This window comes from Bidens hawaiensis, unplaced genomic scaffold, assembly GCF_021521415.1.
Source record: "Bidens hawaiensis isolate Kalapana, Puna unplaced genomic scaffold, B.hawaiensis_p1.1 tig00035148_1, whole genome shotgun sequence".
NCBI classification, from domain to species: Eukaryota; Viridiplantae; Streptophyta; class Magnoliopsida; order Asterales; family Asteraceae; genus Bidens; species Bidens hawaiensis.
This window is the reverse complement of record NW_027505356.1, coordinates 91,751-111,765: the sequence shown is the minus strand read 5'-3', so window position 1 is coordinate 111,765 and position 20,015 is coordinate 91,751. Positions and strand designations below refer to the sequence as shown.

At 33.7% G+C, this 20,015-nt stretch overlaps 1 protein-coding gene across 2 annotated transcripts; it reads right to left on the bottom strand.

The window, feature by feature from the left end:
* Nucleotides 1–50: 50 nt before the first annotated feature.
* On the bottom strand, nucleotides 51–14,930 carry LOC143612652 (arginase 1, mitochondrial). Of its 2 annotated transcripts, none has more exons than XM_077086586.1 (6): nucleotides 14,788–14,930; nucleotides 14,395–14,554; nucleotides 13,159–13,292; nucleotides 12,878–13,087; nucleotides 11,851–11,961; nucleotides 51–420 (listed from the first exon to the last, which is right to left on the bottom strand). In XM_077086586.1, the coding sequence occupies exons 1-6, from the start codon at nucleotides 14,920–14,922 to the stop codon at nucleotides 160–162; spliced, it is 1,011 nt and encodes a 336-aa protein (XP_076942701.1). In that variant the 5' UTR covers nucleotides 14,923–14,930; the 3' UTR covers nucleotides 51–159. The 2 variants fall into 2 exon arrangements, with proteins under 2 accessions (XP_076942701.1, XP_076942700.1); XM_077086585.1 differs by lacking the exons at nucleotides 11,851–11,961; nucleotides 12,878–13,087; nucleotides 13,159–13,292; nucleotides 14,395–14,554; nucleotides 14,788–14,930 and adding exons at nucleotides 1,167–1,277; nucleotides 2,194–2,403; nucleotides 2,475–2,608; nucleotides 3,729–3,888; nucleotides 4,121–4,263.
* Nucleotides 14,931–20,015: the final 5,085 nt, after the last annotated feature.

The following is a 20,015-nucleotide window of genomic DNA, read 5'->3' as shown; positions in this document are numbered from 1 at the left end:
AAAAGATAGTTTAATAACCTTAGCTCTTTAGATATATTTTAATCAAGAAATAAACAGATAGTCCGGTTCAAACTACATACGCGTTTATTGAACATCTTGACTACAATAGATCTAGTGAATAATCAGATGTTGCAAAATATCAAACAATTTGAAATCATTTTACTTTGATATTTTAGCAGTCAACTCTCTAACCAATTTAGCAGCAACCATTGCAGTCATACCATCAACAGTATCACGTTGTGGGTTGAACTCGACCACATCAGCACCAACCACATCAGCTTGAAGATTGTGAAGAATGTTGAGAACGTCTCTAAACGAGAGACCACCAGGCTCGATATGGGAAACACCAGGAGCAAATGCAGGGTCAAGACAGTCGACATCTACTGATATGTAGACTCCCTTGACACCCTCTCCAAGTTTCTGAAATAATAAAAATAAACAAACTTGATTAATAATCGCAAAATTAGTATGTTACTGTGCTCTTGGAAAAAGTAGAGATGGTAAGCTCGGCAGTTTTGGGTCAGAGTGAAACTGGTCAGGGTTGGGTTGACCCGCAAACACTTATTTTTCCCTTTTTAAAAATATAAACAATTAAATGTTAATTATAAAATTTATAATTAAGGGTATACAACTATACATGGGTCAGTTTGAGTCGATTTTAGGCTCAAACCGAATCAAAAACCGAAACTTGGGGTTTGAGTCTTTCCGGTTTTCGGTTTTGGTTTTTTTGGTTTTGTTATTTGGGCTTGAAATTTTTGGGCTAAAATAGTTGCACTATTTATTAAATTCTTATAAATTATTTAAATTCAAAATAAAAAATGAAAATCATTAATTCGGTTTATTCAGCTTTTAATTGCATGCAAAACTGAAACCGAACTGAAAGTTTGGTTTTCGCGAAAACATAAAACCAAACCGTCAGTTTTGGTTTGGGTTCAGTTTCAAATCGGTTTTTTCAGTTTCATGCACATATTATACTAACAATATAAATCTTTAAAGAACAACATTTTCATTATAAATGATTTTTTTATTTCAATTATTTCACCTGTTTTGAAAATGTGAATGTTTTTGGAATCTTTGCAAAAGATCGATATCTATTGACGGTACGTGGGCCCACATGGTGACAATTACTAACAGAAACACACATAAGAGATGGGAGACAAAAATACCAGATTCTCCAGAAAGTAGCGATCTTTTGAAAACGTTCGCATTTCATATTGCTCGACCCCAAATCTTTTTCCTTGCTCATGTCCTTCACTTGTTATTGACCGAAGACCAACCTGAAGAATTGATAACTCCATCTTATTGCAATATCATAAATGCAATCCAGAAGAAATACACATAATAATCAAGAAATTTCACTTAACTGTTTCATTTGCTTGTTAAAGATAAAAATGTGAAAAGGAACAAACTTTTATAGTAATCTATTGTCCGCAATCTAAATGCTGTACTTCAAATATTTGCGGTTGACTCGCTAGCAATGTATTAACATTAAAAAAAGGTATATTGGTTTTAAATGGTCCCAACTATTGCCTTTTGGTCACTGCTGGTCCCAACTAATGAATTGGCTACTGATGGTCCCAACTTTTAAAGTATTTGTTCCTAATGGTCCGTGACTAACAGAATCCTAACGCCGTTAGTTTTAGGTCGTCGGCAAAACGTTTTTGGCAGGAAAATTCAAATTTGTTGCCGGAAAACACCACCTGAACACCGCAACCACCGCCAATTGACCCACCGCTAACCAACTACCACCACTTGATCACCATCAATCGATTCTGACGATGGTTCTAAGGTTTCCGGCGACCTCAATAATTGGGGTTTTTACTAGAAAAAGGTTCCTAAAGGTCCGATACGAAGTTACCAAGATGTTTGGGACGAAAATGTTGAGTTTTCGGGAAAAAAGTTGAGTTTCCGGCCAAAACTGTTTTTCCGACAACCTGAAACTAATGACGTTAGCATCCTGTTAGTCGCGGATCGTTAGGAACAAATACTTTAAAAGTTGGGGCCATTAGTAGCCAATTCATTAGTTGGGACCAGCAGTGACCAAAAGACAATAGTTAGGATCATTAACAACCAATATACCTTAAAAAAACAACTCATTTGTAAACAAATGGCATCAAACTGCCACCTCTAATCTATTTTCATTAATATCAGGCTCAAGTAGAACATAAAAAACGCAGAGTGATAAAGTAGAACCTGCAATAGACGGCGAGCATAACCACCCTCCATAATTCGGGCAAAAGAAGATGCATGTGAATACTTGTTCCCTTCAAAACAATCATAGATATCAGGATGTGCATCAAGGTGTAGTACATCCACAGGTCCACCAAGCTTCTCAGATACGGCTCTTATTACAGGATATGATATTGAATGATCACCCCCTAAAACTAAAGGCCTCAATGGATCCTGCCATTCACAAATTTAGAATAGTTTTTTAAAAAACATACAACTCAGATACAAGTTTATTGATAACTTACTTCTTCCATCACTAGTTTGACAGACTCGCTGATAATATTCATCAATCTGTCATCATCTATTCCACAGTCCCGAAGCTCTTGAACAGGAACATCACCAACGTCTGTTAATACTCTAGGGTCATCCAACTCCTTACCTGCATTCGAAAACTTCATTAATAACTTAAAAAAACTACATTAATAACTTAAATTATGTTTTCAAACACTATTCATTACTAATATCAGTATTATTACTGTAACACATATTTAGTATTGATCTATTCATTATAATATCACTATTATTGATCTCTTCGTTACTAATATCACTATTATTACTATGACACATATTTAGCATTCACTACTAATATCACTATTATTATTGATCCCATGCATATGGTTTTCGAGCCGGGGGTCTCTCTCGAAGCAACCTCTCTATCCTTTGGGATGGAGGTCGGTTTGCCTACATCCCACCCTCCCCAGACCCTGCTAACAGCTTTTGCTATTGGTGGGATTTATACTAGGTATGGTTTGTTGTTGTTGTTGTTGTTGTATGTTTTCAAACACTAACAGGCATATGATAAGTTCATAACAAAACCTGTAGGGTGTATGTCAGCTCTATTGAAGATGAAGAATAACACTGCTACGAGTGGGATTATACTATTTGTTTGTTTGTTCTTTTGTCATACGAATCAAAACAAGTCAGGCTTAGTTGACCCGAAACACTTTTTGTCCAAAAAGTTTAAACTTGTTTATAAATAGGTATGTGGATTAAATATGATTACAAAAACAATATTAGCAGAAAAATAATATATATTTTGCATAAAGATTCAAAATGTTGGATGCAAATAACTTCGAAAAAGTTTCAACTATCACCCCATTTGGCCCCTTTCCTTTTGACTAAACCTTTTGATTTGATTCATTTGACCCGTTAGAGATAAAACATAATTCACGCCAACCCATGAACACTAAATGAGCCAAAAATGTCATCTTTATAAACTATTAGTATTCTAATACTGCTGGCTACAAGCCTAAAGGTCCAAAAAACGAATATTATACTTGATAAAAAAAAGGCCATGAAGTAGTCATAGATCTAAAGAATATTACAATGCCATGACATTAGATAACCCTCTTATTATTAATATATTTAAATCAATTTTCCTGGAGTTATAGGCAATGTCAAGGTAAACAACTATCAGACAATAGCAAAAGCACTATGATAAATAAACAAGCTAGCAATATATCCATCTGCATAAAAGATTGACACAAATTATCTCATACCTTCCTCTGTTGTAGAATTTGTGCTTCCACACCAGATGGCCTCTCGTATCCTTGGTGGAGCAAATGCTGGACCTTGAAGAAATGATGAATTATGTCCAAGAGGAACTCCAAGAAGAGACGATGAAGCTTTAGCACCACCCAACGCCCGCACTAGCTCTCCCTTATAAAAAAAAATAATATTTAAAAAAAAAGTCATTATGAAGCTAAACTAGAGATCATTAAAAATGATCAGAAACAATATTCCATTGCCAGTTTGGCATTCTTTTTGTGGTTACTAAACTAATTCAACCAGCATCCAATTAATAATCAAACTACTTAAGGAGTTAAATAAATTTTTAAATTTTACAAGCACCACAGATGTATGCATAAGCATAATGTAATCAGAAATATACCTTTAGTTTTGCCCTCTCACGAATAAGCGTAAGAGACGCCTCAATGACTCGACTCTGGCCCGTCTCTATCAAATTCTTTGGAACGGTAATTAACGTGTGTAAATGATGAATTCCTCGTCTTCCAATGTTCATCATTTTAGATTAAATAAAAAGATATTAAGCTATGTAAAAGCCTTTTAAACCTGCAAATGGATGCGCTCGGTCAGATAACGCAGCGATTTTGATTTTTTCTCAAAAATCAGAAATGCACATTTTCACTCCTGAAAGATTCAAAAATGTTTAAAATATTAAAGGAACACATAACGACGTTCACGAACACAACGGAACCAACATAGCCTCTGTTCGTGTTCCTTCATTTATTAAACGAATACACATAACCGAACGCACATAAACGAACTTCCCACCAAACGTTGTTCGGTTTGTTAACAGCCTGAAAAATCCCCAATTTCACTCTTAAAAGTTTCAAAAACAATAAAACAAAGCTGTCCTTAAATTCACTCAATCATAATTCATATTAAACCTAAATTACAAAAGCTATACATATAATAAATTTGACAGCAGCTGAGCAGAGAGTGTAATCGAGAGCGTACGATGACGTCATCTAGGGATCTATCTTCTACTTATTATTTATTTATGCATGTCATGAATCGATTCTTCTTCTTATTATTATTATTCGAGCAATTCCGACTGATTAAACGCACCGGTAAAAAAGAAAACAGGTAGGAATTGAATGAAATATAGAGAAAATAAAATAAATTGTGGAAATCGAAGGTATGATAAGGTAGGGTTACCTTGAGATAGAGAATTGAGACGATTAACGAAGCCAACACGTAAAGTGATAGATGATGATGATGATGATGATACGAAAATGACGATCATGAGTCAGTGTAATGTGAGTTGTGTGTTATGGATTATTATCGACTTAATAATATAATATTATAATTAGGCACAGACAATGCGTTTTCTTTCTTCTATTCTACAGTATTAAATAAGAATCATAATATAATATTAATAATAATCTTGTGTACAACAAATCCCAGTATGGATTGATAATAACGTACATAGCTTATTATTATTATTATTATTATTATTATTATTATTATTATCTATGTTTATGTTATCTGGTGTAGATTATAGGTACATGTTATGTTCACTAGTGGATTTCCAACGCTACGTTACGGGCATTGATTGGCATCAGTTTAATCTGTTACGTTACATGTATGACATCGACACTCGGTATAACAACTTACAGAGAAAAACCAAAAAACAAAGTCATGATATGTCTAGTAGAAATTCGAAACATGTTTTACATGATGGTACCGGTTCCAATAATACCGACACTAGTATCAATATTGTTCGGTTTGGTTCATCAGACATCGACACTCGATATATATAGTTCATGATGTTTAAAAAATGTTTTACATCAAATACAACTCCATTTTCAATAACAATTATACGGAATATCGAGAGGGAAAAAATATCAATCACAACTACGTATTTAGATTTCTTTTTTTTTTTAAGAATTTACCGACGCAAATTTTAAGAAAAATTGTAAAGTTGTAAAATAAAAATGTAAAATTAATGACAGATAAAACCAATATACGAAGAGCTGTTATAAAGCTAGAAATGCTATAACCATTCAAACAAAGATCTAGAACAATTAATTAAAGATCAAAGTTTTTTTTTAATTATTATTTTAAGCTAATACCTTTAATATGCATTATTATAATGATAATTAAAAACTCTAACACTGTATTCTTAAGTTTTTTATTTAAGGGTTTTAAAAAGAAAAGATAAGAAAATTTTTATTTTTTTTATTTTTGAGTTTTTTTTTAAATAAAAGAAAGAAAAGTTGGGTCTTTTTTCCTCCAAAACTTTTCAGTCAAATCTGGTCTGATTGTGAATGAAAGTTTATAGGCTTATAGCCTATTACAATATTACTAATTTACCCTATCTTAATTCTCTTTTCTATTTGGCTATGAGGACATAATTGTAAAGTTTCATTTTTTTTCCTTATTTTTTCCTTCCGATCTAACTCAAGAATGTAATTAAAACTTTCTTTTTTTTTCTTTTCTTTTATTTTAAGTCGAGAATTACTTTTAAATATAATTTCTTTTCCTTTCTTCCCCTGTCTAATCTTATTATTTCTTTTTCTTATATTTTAAACCCGAGAATGCAGTGTAAGACAGAAATGCACAGACTTACCAACACAGCAACTACAATTACAGTTAGTAAGCAATTTAAAAAAATAAAAAGAAAATCGAGTCACAGAAGATAAACATCTACATTGACTGGACTGACTTTGCAAACTTTTGAATTCAGTTGGGCTAAACATGCACACACAAAAATATTACTGTAGCTTCCGGTTTCCCTTTATATATAGGATAATATTTTATGTAAGTGTTTAGTTAGCTTGTAATTTACAACACTTTGGCTGGTGTTTCCGCTGTATGTCTCTATATATTCATTTTCTACGCATGTTACCTGTGACATCCGTGATAAAATCGGGTATGCCTTAGTAATTGTTTATCGAATAAGCGATTAACCGCTTATTGCGTAACGAATTAACGAGTAACCGAACGGGTCTGGTTATGACTCAAATATGCCGGGGGGCCATCTATAAGTGATATACGGTTAATATAAGCCAACATATTGATATTATGGCCTTAGTACAATAACAAACCAGTTAAACGAAAATATACTCGTTAACTACCCGCTATGATTTTAAACGCGAAAGATAGTTACGAAACAAGCATTATATCATCCGTTAAACCGAAAAAGACTTACAAAACACTTATTTGGGATGTTTTAAGCGATCCGTGAAAATATTTTCAATTTCTACAACCGAATAGTATGTTTTTCTAAATTTACAAGAAATTGGCCCAAAAACACTCGTTTTGGTGTTGTTTGTTGTACCCGATGTGTTTTCGCGTCAAAAACCGAACTCGAAATAAACTTGGACTCGGATTTTAACGTTCGGGCACGCAAAATGAAATTAGTTGGACAAGATTGGGCCCAAAAAGGGCCCAAAATTCTCCCGGCCGCCAACCATAACCAACACCCCTTAACTTTCTTTTTTTTATGTTAACACTAATCTAAGACATTTTAGCATATCTCTTGCACTTTGTGGAAGACTCGTTGCTGCTCTCACAAAAACTCAGCCATACCTTTGGTAATTTCATCATTTTAAGCAACTTTTAACTTGTCTTAATCATGTTTAAATACATATAAACATAGTTTGGTTACCAAAAAACACTTCTAACCATGCAAAAACCCTAAAAATTATCCAAAAATATGTTTTGATTCTACACATGGTTAGGAATCAGAATCATACTTTTTTTTGGCCATAAACACGGATTAGAGGGTTTAAACGACGTTTTTATGGTTCAAAAGTTCGGTTTAGAACCCTAACCGAAACCCTAACTTTCATGGCTGGTCTCTTGATGATGCATGCTTGGTTTGTGATATAGGACCTGTACTTAGCTTATTTAGAAGCACAAGAACCCGTAAATTGGATTAAGAGAGCGAAAGAGGGCGAAAACCGCAAAGGTAACATCGAATTGCTCGATTACGGGCTGTTTAGGATTCGATTATGATGTGCATATTGTTAGGTTATAAAATCTTACAGGCACATCAGGGACCTTATGAGTGAGTCCCTGTCCAAATTTGGTAATTTTTCGACCATTCGAGAATATTTGGCGAATTTATTACCGGATTAGGGAGTTTAATTGGGAAAAATAGTCAAAATACTTGAAAAATTATGATATTTTGTACGAAACTCAGATTTGGTATATTATGATCACCTATGAAATTTGGAGTCATTTGGAAAACCCTAGATATGTTTTGTTGATTCGTGTTTATTCGGATTTTCATAGTCGTTTTTGGCTCAAAAATGATATTTGGCAAGATTTGTTAGCTTCTGGAATTGCTACAGCTTATTTTGGGAAGTTTTTTGGTCACTCAAGAATTTTGGCGGATTTTTCGAAATCATTTGGTATAAACAAATGATTTTCGGGCTAAATATAGCATATAAAATGATTTTCTATAAATTAATTAATCAGTAATAATTCCAGAAATATTTTTATAAAAATATGCATATTTTAATTGATAAGTGTCTAAATTTTCATGATCAAATGATTAACGAATCATTAGCTATGCTAATTTGAAGATTAAACAAATTCAATTCTAACGAAAACCGGCAAGTTCGTTATTAACGAACCTGTTGGAATATCAGAACATCTAGAATGATATATGTCACAAGATAACCATTATATCATTTAGTGGGAGGTCGTCCGTGATATATGCCCACTGTGTGCGGGGGTCTTCCCCAGATAGTATACCTATATATCCCGTGGCTCCTAACGGAGTTAATGATTGTGCTACAAAGTCGGGGAATGTTTTTGGCAGCTAAGTTGGTCTTGATTAATAACACACCACTAGTTTTAAAACATATAGAAGCATGTATCCACCCAAAAACTTAAGAAAAAGAGTAGTGCATGAACTCACCTAGGTCTATGCGTGAAGATAAAAATATAAAAGAAATCTTGTGTGCTACGTCGAAACGACTCCAAATGAAAGAAATCCCTAAATCCACATAATGTGTCACTAAAAGTAATATGCATCATATTATATGTGCCCGTGACCTAAGTTGGTTAAGGTTATGTATACTTATCTTATTCGAGGTTAATCAGCAAGTTTAAGTCTACACAATGGATCACTTTGATTAGTTAGTTTCATTAGCACCATAACGTTTGTTGGCTAGGTTTTGCCCAAAAGATGTGTTCGTAGGCTTTAATGTATCTATGCTTATGAATACTAATGGATATGTATTTACATATTTAAATAATAGGCTTGTGTTAGATCGGTTCATTGAGTATCACTTTAAGATATTGATAAAGCTAGCCCCTTATTTACGAGGTTATGCTCAAAGTTTAAAACTATAAGGGCATAGCCTTTGATTTTAAAATAACTAGTAATTATAATTATCAATTATCCCATGTTATAAAAAACTTAAAAATACATATTTTGGGTTTAAGTTTTCTATAAAAACTATACAGTTCAAAAATATGCGTTTGCATTTTCGGTTTCCGTAGAAACCACACTTTTAGAGGGTACTTGCGTAATTGGCGAATAGGTGCTATTTTAAAACCTAGTAAAATACTTTATAAAACTTTCGAGCGTAATTTACAGGAAAAATATCATGTTTGTGTAAAAGGTTCTAGAAAATAGGACTTGCTATGGTTTTGGGTTTTTAACGCATTTAACTTCGTTTTTACCGTGTCGATGACTCGTAAATCAAATCAAGGTGATTCTTTACGCTAAAACCTATAAAAAAAACTTTAAGTTTACTGTAAAATTTTAGTTTTAGTGTTTTTAGTAAAACTGTACGGTTTCACATTTGTTGCTGTATATACGTGCATAGTGACGGTTTTACGGTTTTAATGTTGTGTAGACATGTTTCTGTCATATATACTTTTATGTTATGTCATATATACTTTTATTTTATGCACAGGTTATAAGTGCTCTTTATTCAGAAAGTATTCCTTTTTGAAATCTTATGCGTGTGTGATATCATGTGTGCCTATATTGTGTGAAAATCATGAGTAGATGACGAGTGATCGTAAGAACAAGTTAGATACTGATACCTATTTCTGGAGCTGCACTATACTGATGAGATAAGCTTTAGCAGGGTCCAAAGTTTATGTGAGAAACGAGGTCAAGATAGGATAAGGAATTTAGAACAAAACCTCGTGAAAACCAAAGATACTTAGCGAGAAACGACAATGCTGACAACGGTTTTCGGATATACCTTGATGGAGATGAACCACGACTATTTTGAGACTTTCTTGGGGTCGATTTAGGACTGTTGTAAGTTTAGAAAGGGGTCGCCAAAGGCTGTTATCTTTATGTGAAGGCGAGCTTTTGGGGATTAGAACTTGGTTGGATATAATATGATATAAGATTATATATAAGAGGTGTGTGCTGACCTTTTCAAGGATGCTTTTGCTCTTCCTCTTGACTGAATGCAACAACAACCCGGAGAGTATCAGAGGGCTCCCGGATCTAATTCATGGCTGGGAATAAAGGGACTAAAAAAGCTTGAATAGAGGATGGTTATTGCAGCTTACATGGATTGTTAATCCCTAATTCTTGATTTTAGGAGGCTGGAATTGATTTGTATGATGATGAATGATCTTGACATAAGGGCTGCTGTAAACCGAGAATAGGCGCAAGCAGGGACTACAACAGTAGGTAGCAAATTTACAATGTTGATGAGGGTGTAGGTGATAATTGATCAAGGATGGCTTCGTGTATCCTCCTTGGGTTTGATCACAACAATAAAATAGAATGTTGAGAAGGTTCCTAGGATGGTTTGAATGCTGATTAAGTATGATTATATATCCAAGAATTAAAATCAAAGTTAACTGGAATGATACACAGAAAGGAAATTTGTTCTTAAGGTTAAAGCAACACAAGTTGTCCACATGACATTTAACTAGGCACTCTACATATGATGCCAAGTAAATATCATGTCACTATTTCCTATTATATTATGACCCGTTTTCATATTATAACCCATGACACGTAAGGCTTTTTAAAATTTTGAAAAATATATTATTGTGTGATGCGGGTTTCGAACTCAAGACCTCATGTTTAAAACCAAATGTGTTTACCAACTCCACTAAAATGATAATTGTGTTTGATTTCTTGACTTAACATATATAAATGTGATTGCTCTTCAAGTATAAAACCGAAGTTATGTTTAGGTGCTGTTTGTTTTTTAAGAGGTAAAATGTATGCAGTCTACGGACCACATCTGCAGACATCTGTAGCAGAAGAGGTGGACCAAACCTCTGCAGTCTGCAAGAAGAAGACTGTTTGTTTTTTAACACGTCTGTAAACTGTTAAAATAAACAAAAATTTAAACAAAACTGAATTTTTAAACATAAAAAAGGTCTTCAAACTTAAACTTTATGCAAATCTAATGGAACAGGATCTTCATTAAACCTAAACTTTCTACAAACTTTTTTCAACAAAAAACTAATGATAATTGGACAATTATGCAAGCTAATTAATTGAACAAAAACTAATGATAATTCAATAAACCAATTCCTTAAAAAAAACTAATAAAAATTCAACAATAATTGAAAAACAACTCTCAATATCTCGTAAGTCAAAACAAGCCAAGCTCAAGCTCAAGCTCGTTTACACAAAATAAACCTAAATTGATAAACACGACATTAGTAATTAGTCTACGAACATCAATTAAACCTGATTTCACCAAATTCCGATATTATAAACTTTCAATAATATAATCCAATATACAAATTCAAACCGATCACATCACAAATCATACAAATATAGGTAAAGTACACAAATCAACAAAATAATAATACACGGACCGGAGTTATGGATGTGTGGCAGTGGGCGGCGGACCTACCGCAGGTGAAGGGCGGCAGGGGTATGGGGTTATCGGTGCGGCAGTGGAGCGACAGTGGTGCGGCGCAATGGAGGTCGCTGGTGGTGGAGGTCGCGGTGGTGAAGATGAAGGGGAGATGGTAGGGGAGGAGATGAAGGGAATGAGAAGGTGGAATGAAATAGGGCTATGGCTTGGAATAAGATGGAAGATGCAGAAGATGTGAAAAGAGGTTGGTCCATGTCTTCTAGGATAAGAGGGTGCGAAGACGTTTTTTAATGAAACACACATAAGAGATGGGAGACAAAAATACCAGATTCTCCAGAAAGTGGCGATCTTTTGAAAACGTTCGCATTTCATATTGCTCGACCCCAAATCTTTTTCCTTGCTCATGTCCTTCACTTGTTATTGACCGAAGACCAACCTGAAGAATTGATAACTCCATCTTATTGCAATATCATAAATGCAATCCAGAAGAAATACACATAATAATCACGAAATTTCACTTAACTGTTTCATTTGCTTGTTAAAGATAAAAATGTGAAAAGGAACAAACTTTTATAGTAATCTATTGTCCGCAATCTAAATGCTGTACTTCAAATATTTGCGGTTGACTCGCTAGCAATATATTAACATTAAAAAAAGGTATATTGGTTTTAAATGGTCCCAACTATTGCCTTTTGGTCACTGCTGGTCCCAACTAATGAATTGGCTACTGATGGTCCCAACTTTTAAAGTATTTGTTCCTAATGGTCCGTGACTAACAGAATCCTAACGCCGTTAGTTTTAGGTCGTCGGCAAAACGTTTTTGGCAGGAAAATTCAAATTTGTTGCCGGAAAACACCACCTGAACACCGCAACCACCGCCAATTGACTCACCGCTAACCAACTACCACCACTTGATCACCATCAATCGATTCTGACGATGGTTCTAAGGTTTCCGGCGACCTCAATAATTGGGGTTTTTACTAGAAAAAGGTTCCTAAAGGTCCGATACGAAGTTACCAAGATGTTTGGGACGAAAATGTTGAGTTTTCGGGAAAAAAGTTGAGTTTCCGGCCAAAACTGTTTTTCCGACAACCTGAAACTAATGACGTTAGCATCCTGTTAGTCGCGGATCGTTAGGAACAAATACTTTAAAAGTTGGGGCCATTAGTAGCCAATTCATTAGTTGGGACCAGCAGTGACCAAAAGACAATAGTTAGGATCATTAACAACCAATATACCTTAAAAAAACAACTCATTTGTAAACAAATGGCTTCAAACTGCCACCTCTAATCTATTTTCATTAATATCAGGCTCAAGTAGAACATAAAAAACGCAGAGTGATAAAGTAGAACCTGCAATAGACGGCGAGCATAACCACCCTCCATAATTCGGGCAAAAGAAGATGCATGTGAATACTTGTTCCCTTCAAAACAATCATAGATATCAGGATGTGCATCAAGGTGTAGTACATCCACAGGTCCACCAAGCTTCTCAGATACGGCTCTTATTACAGGATATGATATTGAATGATCACCCCCTAAAACTAAAGGCCTCAATGGATCCTGCCATTCACAAATTTAGAATAGTTTTTTAAAAAAAATACAACTCAGATACAAGTTTATTGATAACTTACTTCTTCCATCACTAGTTTGACAGACTCGCTGATAATATTCATCAATCTGTCATCATCTATTCCACAGTCACGAAGCTCTTGAACAGGAACATCACCAACGTCTGTTAATACTCTAGGGTCATCCAACTCCTTACCTGCATTCGAAAACATCATTAATAACTTAAAAAAACTACATTAATAACTTAAATTATGTTTTCAAACACTATTCATTACTAATATCAGTATTATTACTGTAACACATATTTAGTATTGATCTATTCATTATAATATCACTATTATTGATCTCTTCGTTACTAATATCACTATTATTACTATGACACATATTTAGCATTCACTACTAATATCACTATTATTATTGATCCCATGCATATGGTTTTCGAGCCGGGGGTCTCTCTCGAAGCAACCTCTCTATCCTTTGGGATGGAGGTACGGTTTGCCTACATCCCACCCTCCCCAGACCCTGCTAACAGCTTTTGCTATTGGTGGGATTTATACTAGGTATGGTTTGTTGTTGTTGTTGTTGTTGTATGTTTTCAAACACTAACAGGCATATGATAAGTTCATAACAAAACCTGTAGGGTATATGTCAGCTCTATTGAAGATGAAGAATAACACTGCTACGAGTGGGATTATACTATTTGTTTGTTTGTTCTTTTGTCATACGAATCAAAACAAGTCAGGCTTAGTTGACCCGAAACACTTTTTGTCCAAAAAGTTTAAACTTGTTTATAAATAGGTATGTGGATTAAATATGATTACAAAAACAATATTAGCAGAAAAATAATATATATTTTGCATAAAGATTCAAAATGTTGGATGCAAATAATTTCGAAAAAGTTTCAACTATCACCCCATTTGGCCCCTTTCCTTTTGACTAAACCTTTTGATTTGATTCATTTGACCCGTTAGAGATAAAACATAATTCACGCCAACCCATGAACACTAAATGAGCCAAAAATGTCATCTTTATAAACTATTAGTATTCTAATACTGCTGGCTACAAGCCTAAAGGTCCAAAGAACGAATATTATACTTGATAAAAAAAGGCCATGAAGTAGTCATAGATCTAAAGAATATTACAATGCCATGACATTAGATATATTTAAATCAATTTTCCTGGAGTTATAGGCAATGTCAAGGTAAACAACTATCAGACAATAGCAAAAGCACTATGATAAATAAACAAGCTAGCAATATATCCATCTGCATAAAAGATTGACACAAATTATCTCATACCTTCCTCTGTTGTAGAATTTGTGCTTCCACACCAGATGGCCTCTCGTATCCTTGGTGGAGCAAATGCTGGACCTTGAAGAAATGATGAATTATGTCCAAGAGGAACTCCAAGAAGAGACGATGAAGCTTTAGCACCACCCAACGCCCGCACTAGCTCTCCCTTATAAAAAAAATAATATTTAAAAAAAAAGTCATTATGAAGCTAAAAACTAGAGATCATTAAAAATGATCAGAAACAATATTCCATTGCCAGTTTGGCATTCTTTTTGTGGTTACTAAACTAATTCAACCAGCATCCAATTAATAATCAAACTACTTAAGGAGTTAAATAAATTTTTAAATTTTACAAGCACCACAGATGTATGCATAAGCATAATGTAATCAGAAATATACCTTTAGTTTTGCCCTCTCACGAATAAGCGTAAGAGACGCCTCAATGACTCGACTCTGGCCCGTCTCTATCAAATTCTTTGGAACGGTAATTAACGTGTGTAAATGATGAATTCCTCGTCTTCCAATGTTCATCATTTTAGATTAAATAAAAAGATATTAAGCTATGTAAAAGCCTTTTAAACCTGCAAATGGATGCGCTCGGTCAGATAACGCAGCGATTTTGATTTTTTCTCAAAAATCAGAAATGCACATTTTCACTCCTGAAAGATTCAAAAATGTTTAAAATATTAAAGGAACACATAACGACGTTCACGAACACAACGGAACCAACATAGCCTCTGTTCGTGTTCCTTCATTTATTAAACGAATACACATAACCGAACGCACATAAACGAACTTCCCACCAAACGTTGTTCGGTTTGTTAACAGCCTGAAAAATCCCCAATTTCACTCTTAAAAGTTTCAAAAACAATAAAACAAAGCTGTCCTTAAATTCACTCAATCATAATTCATATTAAACCTAAATTACAAAAGCTATACATATAATAAATTTGACAGCAGCTGAGCAGAGAGTGTAATCGAGAGCGTACGATGACGTCATCTAGGGATCTATCTTCTACTTATTATTTATTTATGCATGTCATGAATCGATTCTTCTTCTTATTATTATTATTCGAGCAATTCCGACTGATTAAACGCACCGGTAAAAAAGAAAACAGGTAGGAATTGAATGAAATATAGAGAAAATAAAATAAATTGTGGAAATCGAAGGTATGATAAGGTAGGGTTACCTTGAGATAGAGAATTGAGACGATTAACGAAGCCAACACGTAAAGTGATAGATGATGATGATGATGATGATACGAAAATGACGATCATGAGTCAGTGTAATGTGAGTTGTGTGTTATGGATTATTATCGACTTAATAATATAATATTATAATTAGGGACAGACAATGCGTTTTCTTTCTTCTATTCTACAGTATTAAATAAGAATCATAATATAATATTAATAATAATCTTGTGTACAACAAATCCCAGTATGGATTGATAATAACGTACATAGCTTATTATTATTATTATTATTATTATTATTATTATCGAATACTAGTTGTGAGGACTCACATTGTGCTAACTCTAGGAAAGTGTAATGAAAACAGACGTACGTTTTTAACCGAACTCAAAGTTTGAGTTGAATACGTGATTCGTTTGGTGCTCTCTTGTTCATTGTCTATGTTTATGTTATCTGGTGTAGATTATAGGTACATGTTATGTTCACTAGTGGATTTCCAACGCTACGTTACGGGCATTGATTGGCATCAGTTTAATCTGTTACGTTACATGTATGACATCGACACTCGGTATAACAACTTACAGAGAAAAACCAAAAAACAAAGTCATGATATGTCTAGTAGAAATTCGAAACATGTTTTACATGATGGTACCGGTTCCAATAATACCGACACTAGTATCAATATTGGTCGGTTTGGTTCATCAGACATCGACACTCGATATATATAGTTCATGATGTTTAAAAAATGTTTTACATCAAATACAACTCCATTTTCAATAACAATTATACGGAATATCGAGAGGGAAAAAATATCAATCACAACTACGTATTTAGATTTTATTTTTTTTTAAGAATTTACCGACGCAAATTTTAAGAAAAGTTGTAAAATAAAAATGTAAAATTAATGACAGATAAAACCAATATACGAAGAGCTGTTATAAAGCTAGAAATGCTATAACCATTCAAACAAAGATCTAGAACAATTAATTAAAGATCAAAGTTTTTTTTTAATTATTATTTTAAGCTAATACCTTTAATATGCATTATTATAATGATAATTAAAAACTCTAACACTGTATTCTTAAGTTTTTTATTTAAGGGTTTTAAAAAGAAAAGATAAGAAAATTTTTATTTTTTTATTTTTGAGTTTTTTTTAAATAAAAGAAAGAAAAATTGGGTCTTTTTTCCTCCAAAACTTTTCAGTCAAATATGGTCTGATTGTGAATGAAAGTTTATAGGCTTATAGCCTATTACAATATTACTAATTTACCCTATCTTAATTCTCTTTTCTATTTGGCTATGAGGACATAATTGTAAAGTTTCATTTTTTTTCCTTATTTTTTCCTTCCGATCTAACTCAAGAATGTAATTAAAACTTTCTTTTTTTTTAACTCGAGAATTACTTTTAAATATAATTTCTTTTCCTTTCTTCCCCTGTCTAATCTTATTATTTCTTTTTCTTATATTTTAAACCCGAGAATGCAGTGTAAGACAGAAATGCACAGACTTGCCAACACAGCAACTACAATTACTGTTAGTAAGCAATTTAAAAAAATAAAAAGAAAATCGAGTCACAGAAGATAAACATCTACATTGACTGGACTGACTTTGCAAACTTTTGAATTCAGTTGGGCTAAACATGCACACACAAAAATATTACTGTAGCTTCCGGTTTCCCTTTATATATAGGATAATATTTTATATAAGTGTTTAGTTAGCTTGTAATTTACAACACTTTGGCTGGTGTTTCCGCTGTATGTCTCTATATATTCATTTTCTACGCATGTTGCCTGTGACATCCGTGATAAAATCGGGTATGCCTTAGTAATTGTTTATCGAATAAGCGATTAACCGCTTATTGCGTAACGAATAAACGAGTAACCGAACGGGTCTGGTTATGACCCAAATATCCCGGGGGGCATCTATAAGTGATATACGGTTAATATAAGCCAACATATTGATATTATGGCCTTAGTACAATAGCAAACCAGTTAAACGAAAACATACTCGTTAACTACCCGCTATGATTTTAAACGCGAAAGATAGTTACGAAACAAGCATTATATCATCCGTTAAACCGAAAAAGACTTACAAAACACTTATTTGGGATGTTTTAAGCGATCCGTGAAAATATTTTCAATTTCTACAACAGAATAGTATGTTTTTCTAAATTTACAAGAAACTGGCCCAAAAACACTCGTTTTGGTGTTGTTTGTTGTACCCGATGTGTTTTCGCGTCAAAAACCGAACTCGAAATAAACTTGGACTCGGATTTTAACGTTCGGGCACGCAAAATGAAATTAGTTGGACAAGATTGGGCCCAAAAAGGGCCCAAAATTCTCCCGGCCGCCAACCATAACCAACACCCCTTAACTTTCTTTTTTTTATGTTAACACTAATCTAAGACATTTTAGCATATCTCTTGCACTTTGTGGAAGACTCGTTGCTGCTCTCACAAAAACTCAGCCATACCTTTGGTAATTTCATCATTTTAAGCAACTTTTAACTTGTCTTAATCATGTTTAAATACATATAAACATAGTTTGGTTACCAAAAAACACTTCTAACCATGCAAAAACCCTAAAAATTATCCAAAAATATGTTTTGATTCTACACATGGTTAGGAAGCAGAATCATACTTTTTTTGGCCATAAACACGGATTAGAGGGTTTAAACGACGTTTTTATGGTTCAAAAGTTCGGTTTAGAACCCTAACAGAAACCCTAACTTTCATGGCTAGTCTCTTGATGATGCATGCTTGGTTTGTGATATAGGACCTGTACTTAGCTTATTTAGAAGCACAAGAACCCGTAAATTGGATTAAGAGAGCGAAAGAGGGCGAAAACCGCAAAGGTAACATCGAATTGCTCGATTACGGGCTGTTTAGGATTCGATTATGATGTGCATATTGTTAGGTTATAAAATCTTACAGGCACATCAGGGACCTTATGAGTGAGTCCCTGTCCAAATTTGGTAATTTTTCGACCATTCGAGAATATTTGGCGAATTTATTACCGGATTAGGGAGTTTAATTGGGAAAAATAGTCAAAATACTTGAAAAATTATGATATTTTGTACGAAACTCAGATTTGGTATATTATGATCACCTATGAAATTTGGAGTCATTTGGAAAACCCTAGATATGTTTTGTTGATTCGTGTTTATTCGGATTTTCATGGTCGTTTTTGGCTCAAAAATGATATTTGGCAAGATTTGTTAGCTTCTGGAATTGCTACAGCTTATTTTGGGAAGTTTTTTGGTCACTCAAGAATTTTGGCGGATTTTTCGAAAATCATTTGGTATAAACAAATGATTTTCGGGCTAAATATAGCATATAAAATGATTTTCTATAAATTAATTAATCAGTAAATAATTCCAGAAATATTTTTATAAAAATATGCATATTTTAATTGATAAGTGTCTAAATTTTCATGATCAAATGATTAACGAATCATTAGCTATGCTAATTTGAAGATTAAACAAATTCAATTCTAACGAAAACCGGCAAGTTCGTTATTAACGAACCTGTTGGAATATCAGAACATCTAGAATGATCAAAAAGCATATTTCCGGATTAATTATGTAAAAACGAACTTTTTGTGAGAAATCTGGACAATTTGGATAGATTGTGTGCGTTTTTCTCCAAATCAAACTAAATAAACGAAAACGAGCCCTGTAGCGAATCCAGACCCCTAATACGTGATCTTTCTTTATAACTTAATCATTTTATCAACCAACACGTTTACCCAAGTTTACTTCCCCATAACTGTTTTCCAAACGCATAAACGAGCAACTTGGCCCAGCTGGTGAAACGGGGAAACTGAGCCAAGTTCGATTTTAAACATCAGACATTGAACATCATCACAATCTAAGCCTATTAACACTTTCTGGGTGTTACAGCCACACCCAGACTAGCTATACAGCCCAGCTTAGTATAAAGATTTAATAATATTAAAATATTAATATTATTATAATATTAACTATATGGACTAAGTAATAGCAAGTGAAACAGACCCCGAGCTGACCTCGCACTGAGTGCCTACAAAACCGTGAGTTTCATGACCCCACCCTTTAAACTGTTTTACGAACTTTTGGGGTGAGAAGCATGTTTATATGCATTATCTATCTGAAAACGGTTCAGAACGTAAAATACCTGAACCTTCATATATGAAAAGTCCATACAAACATAATGATAACCTACGTGCTGATGAAAGGTGATTATTATCGTGATTGATATATTAAATAGAAATACTAAGAATGCCAAAACATAATGAAATCATACGTGACAACCTGTTTATACAAATACGCTATATAATGCTAAACACAGCAAGTTGGGGAAATAGCGTGGTCTATGATAATCATGGGGATAACGTGGTCTGTAATGGCCATGGGGATAACGTGGTCTGTGATGATCATGGGACTATAGTGGGCGGCAA

Bases quoted from the DNA above. Each gene is read 5' to 3' on its own strand.
- LOC143612652 (XM_077086586.1), bottom strand. From the start codon at position 14,922: ATGATGAACATTGGAAGACGAGGAATTCATCATTTACACACGTTAATT. The intron at 13,293-14,394 runs GTATGAGATAAT...TTTCGAATGCAG, and splicing joins AAATTCTACAACAGAGGAAG to GTAAGGAGTTGGATGACCCT. The intron at 11,962-12,877 runs GTTCTACTTTAT...TCAATTCTTCAG, and splicing joins ATGCTCGCCGTCTATTGCAG to GTTGGTCTTCGGTCAATAAC.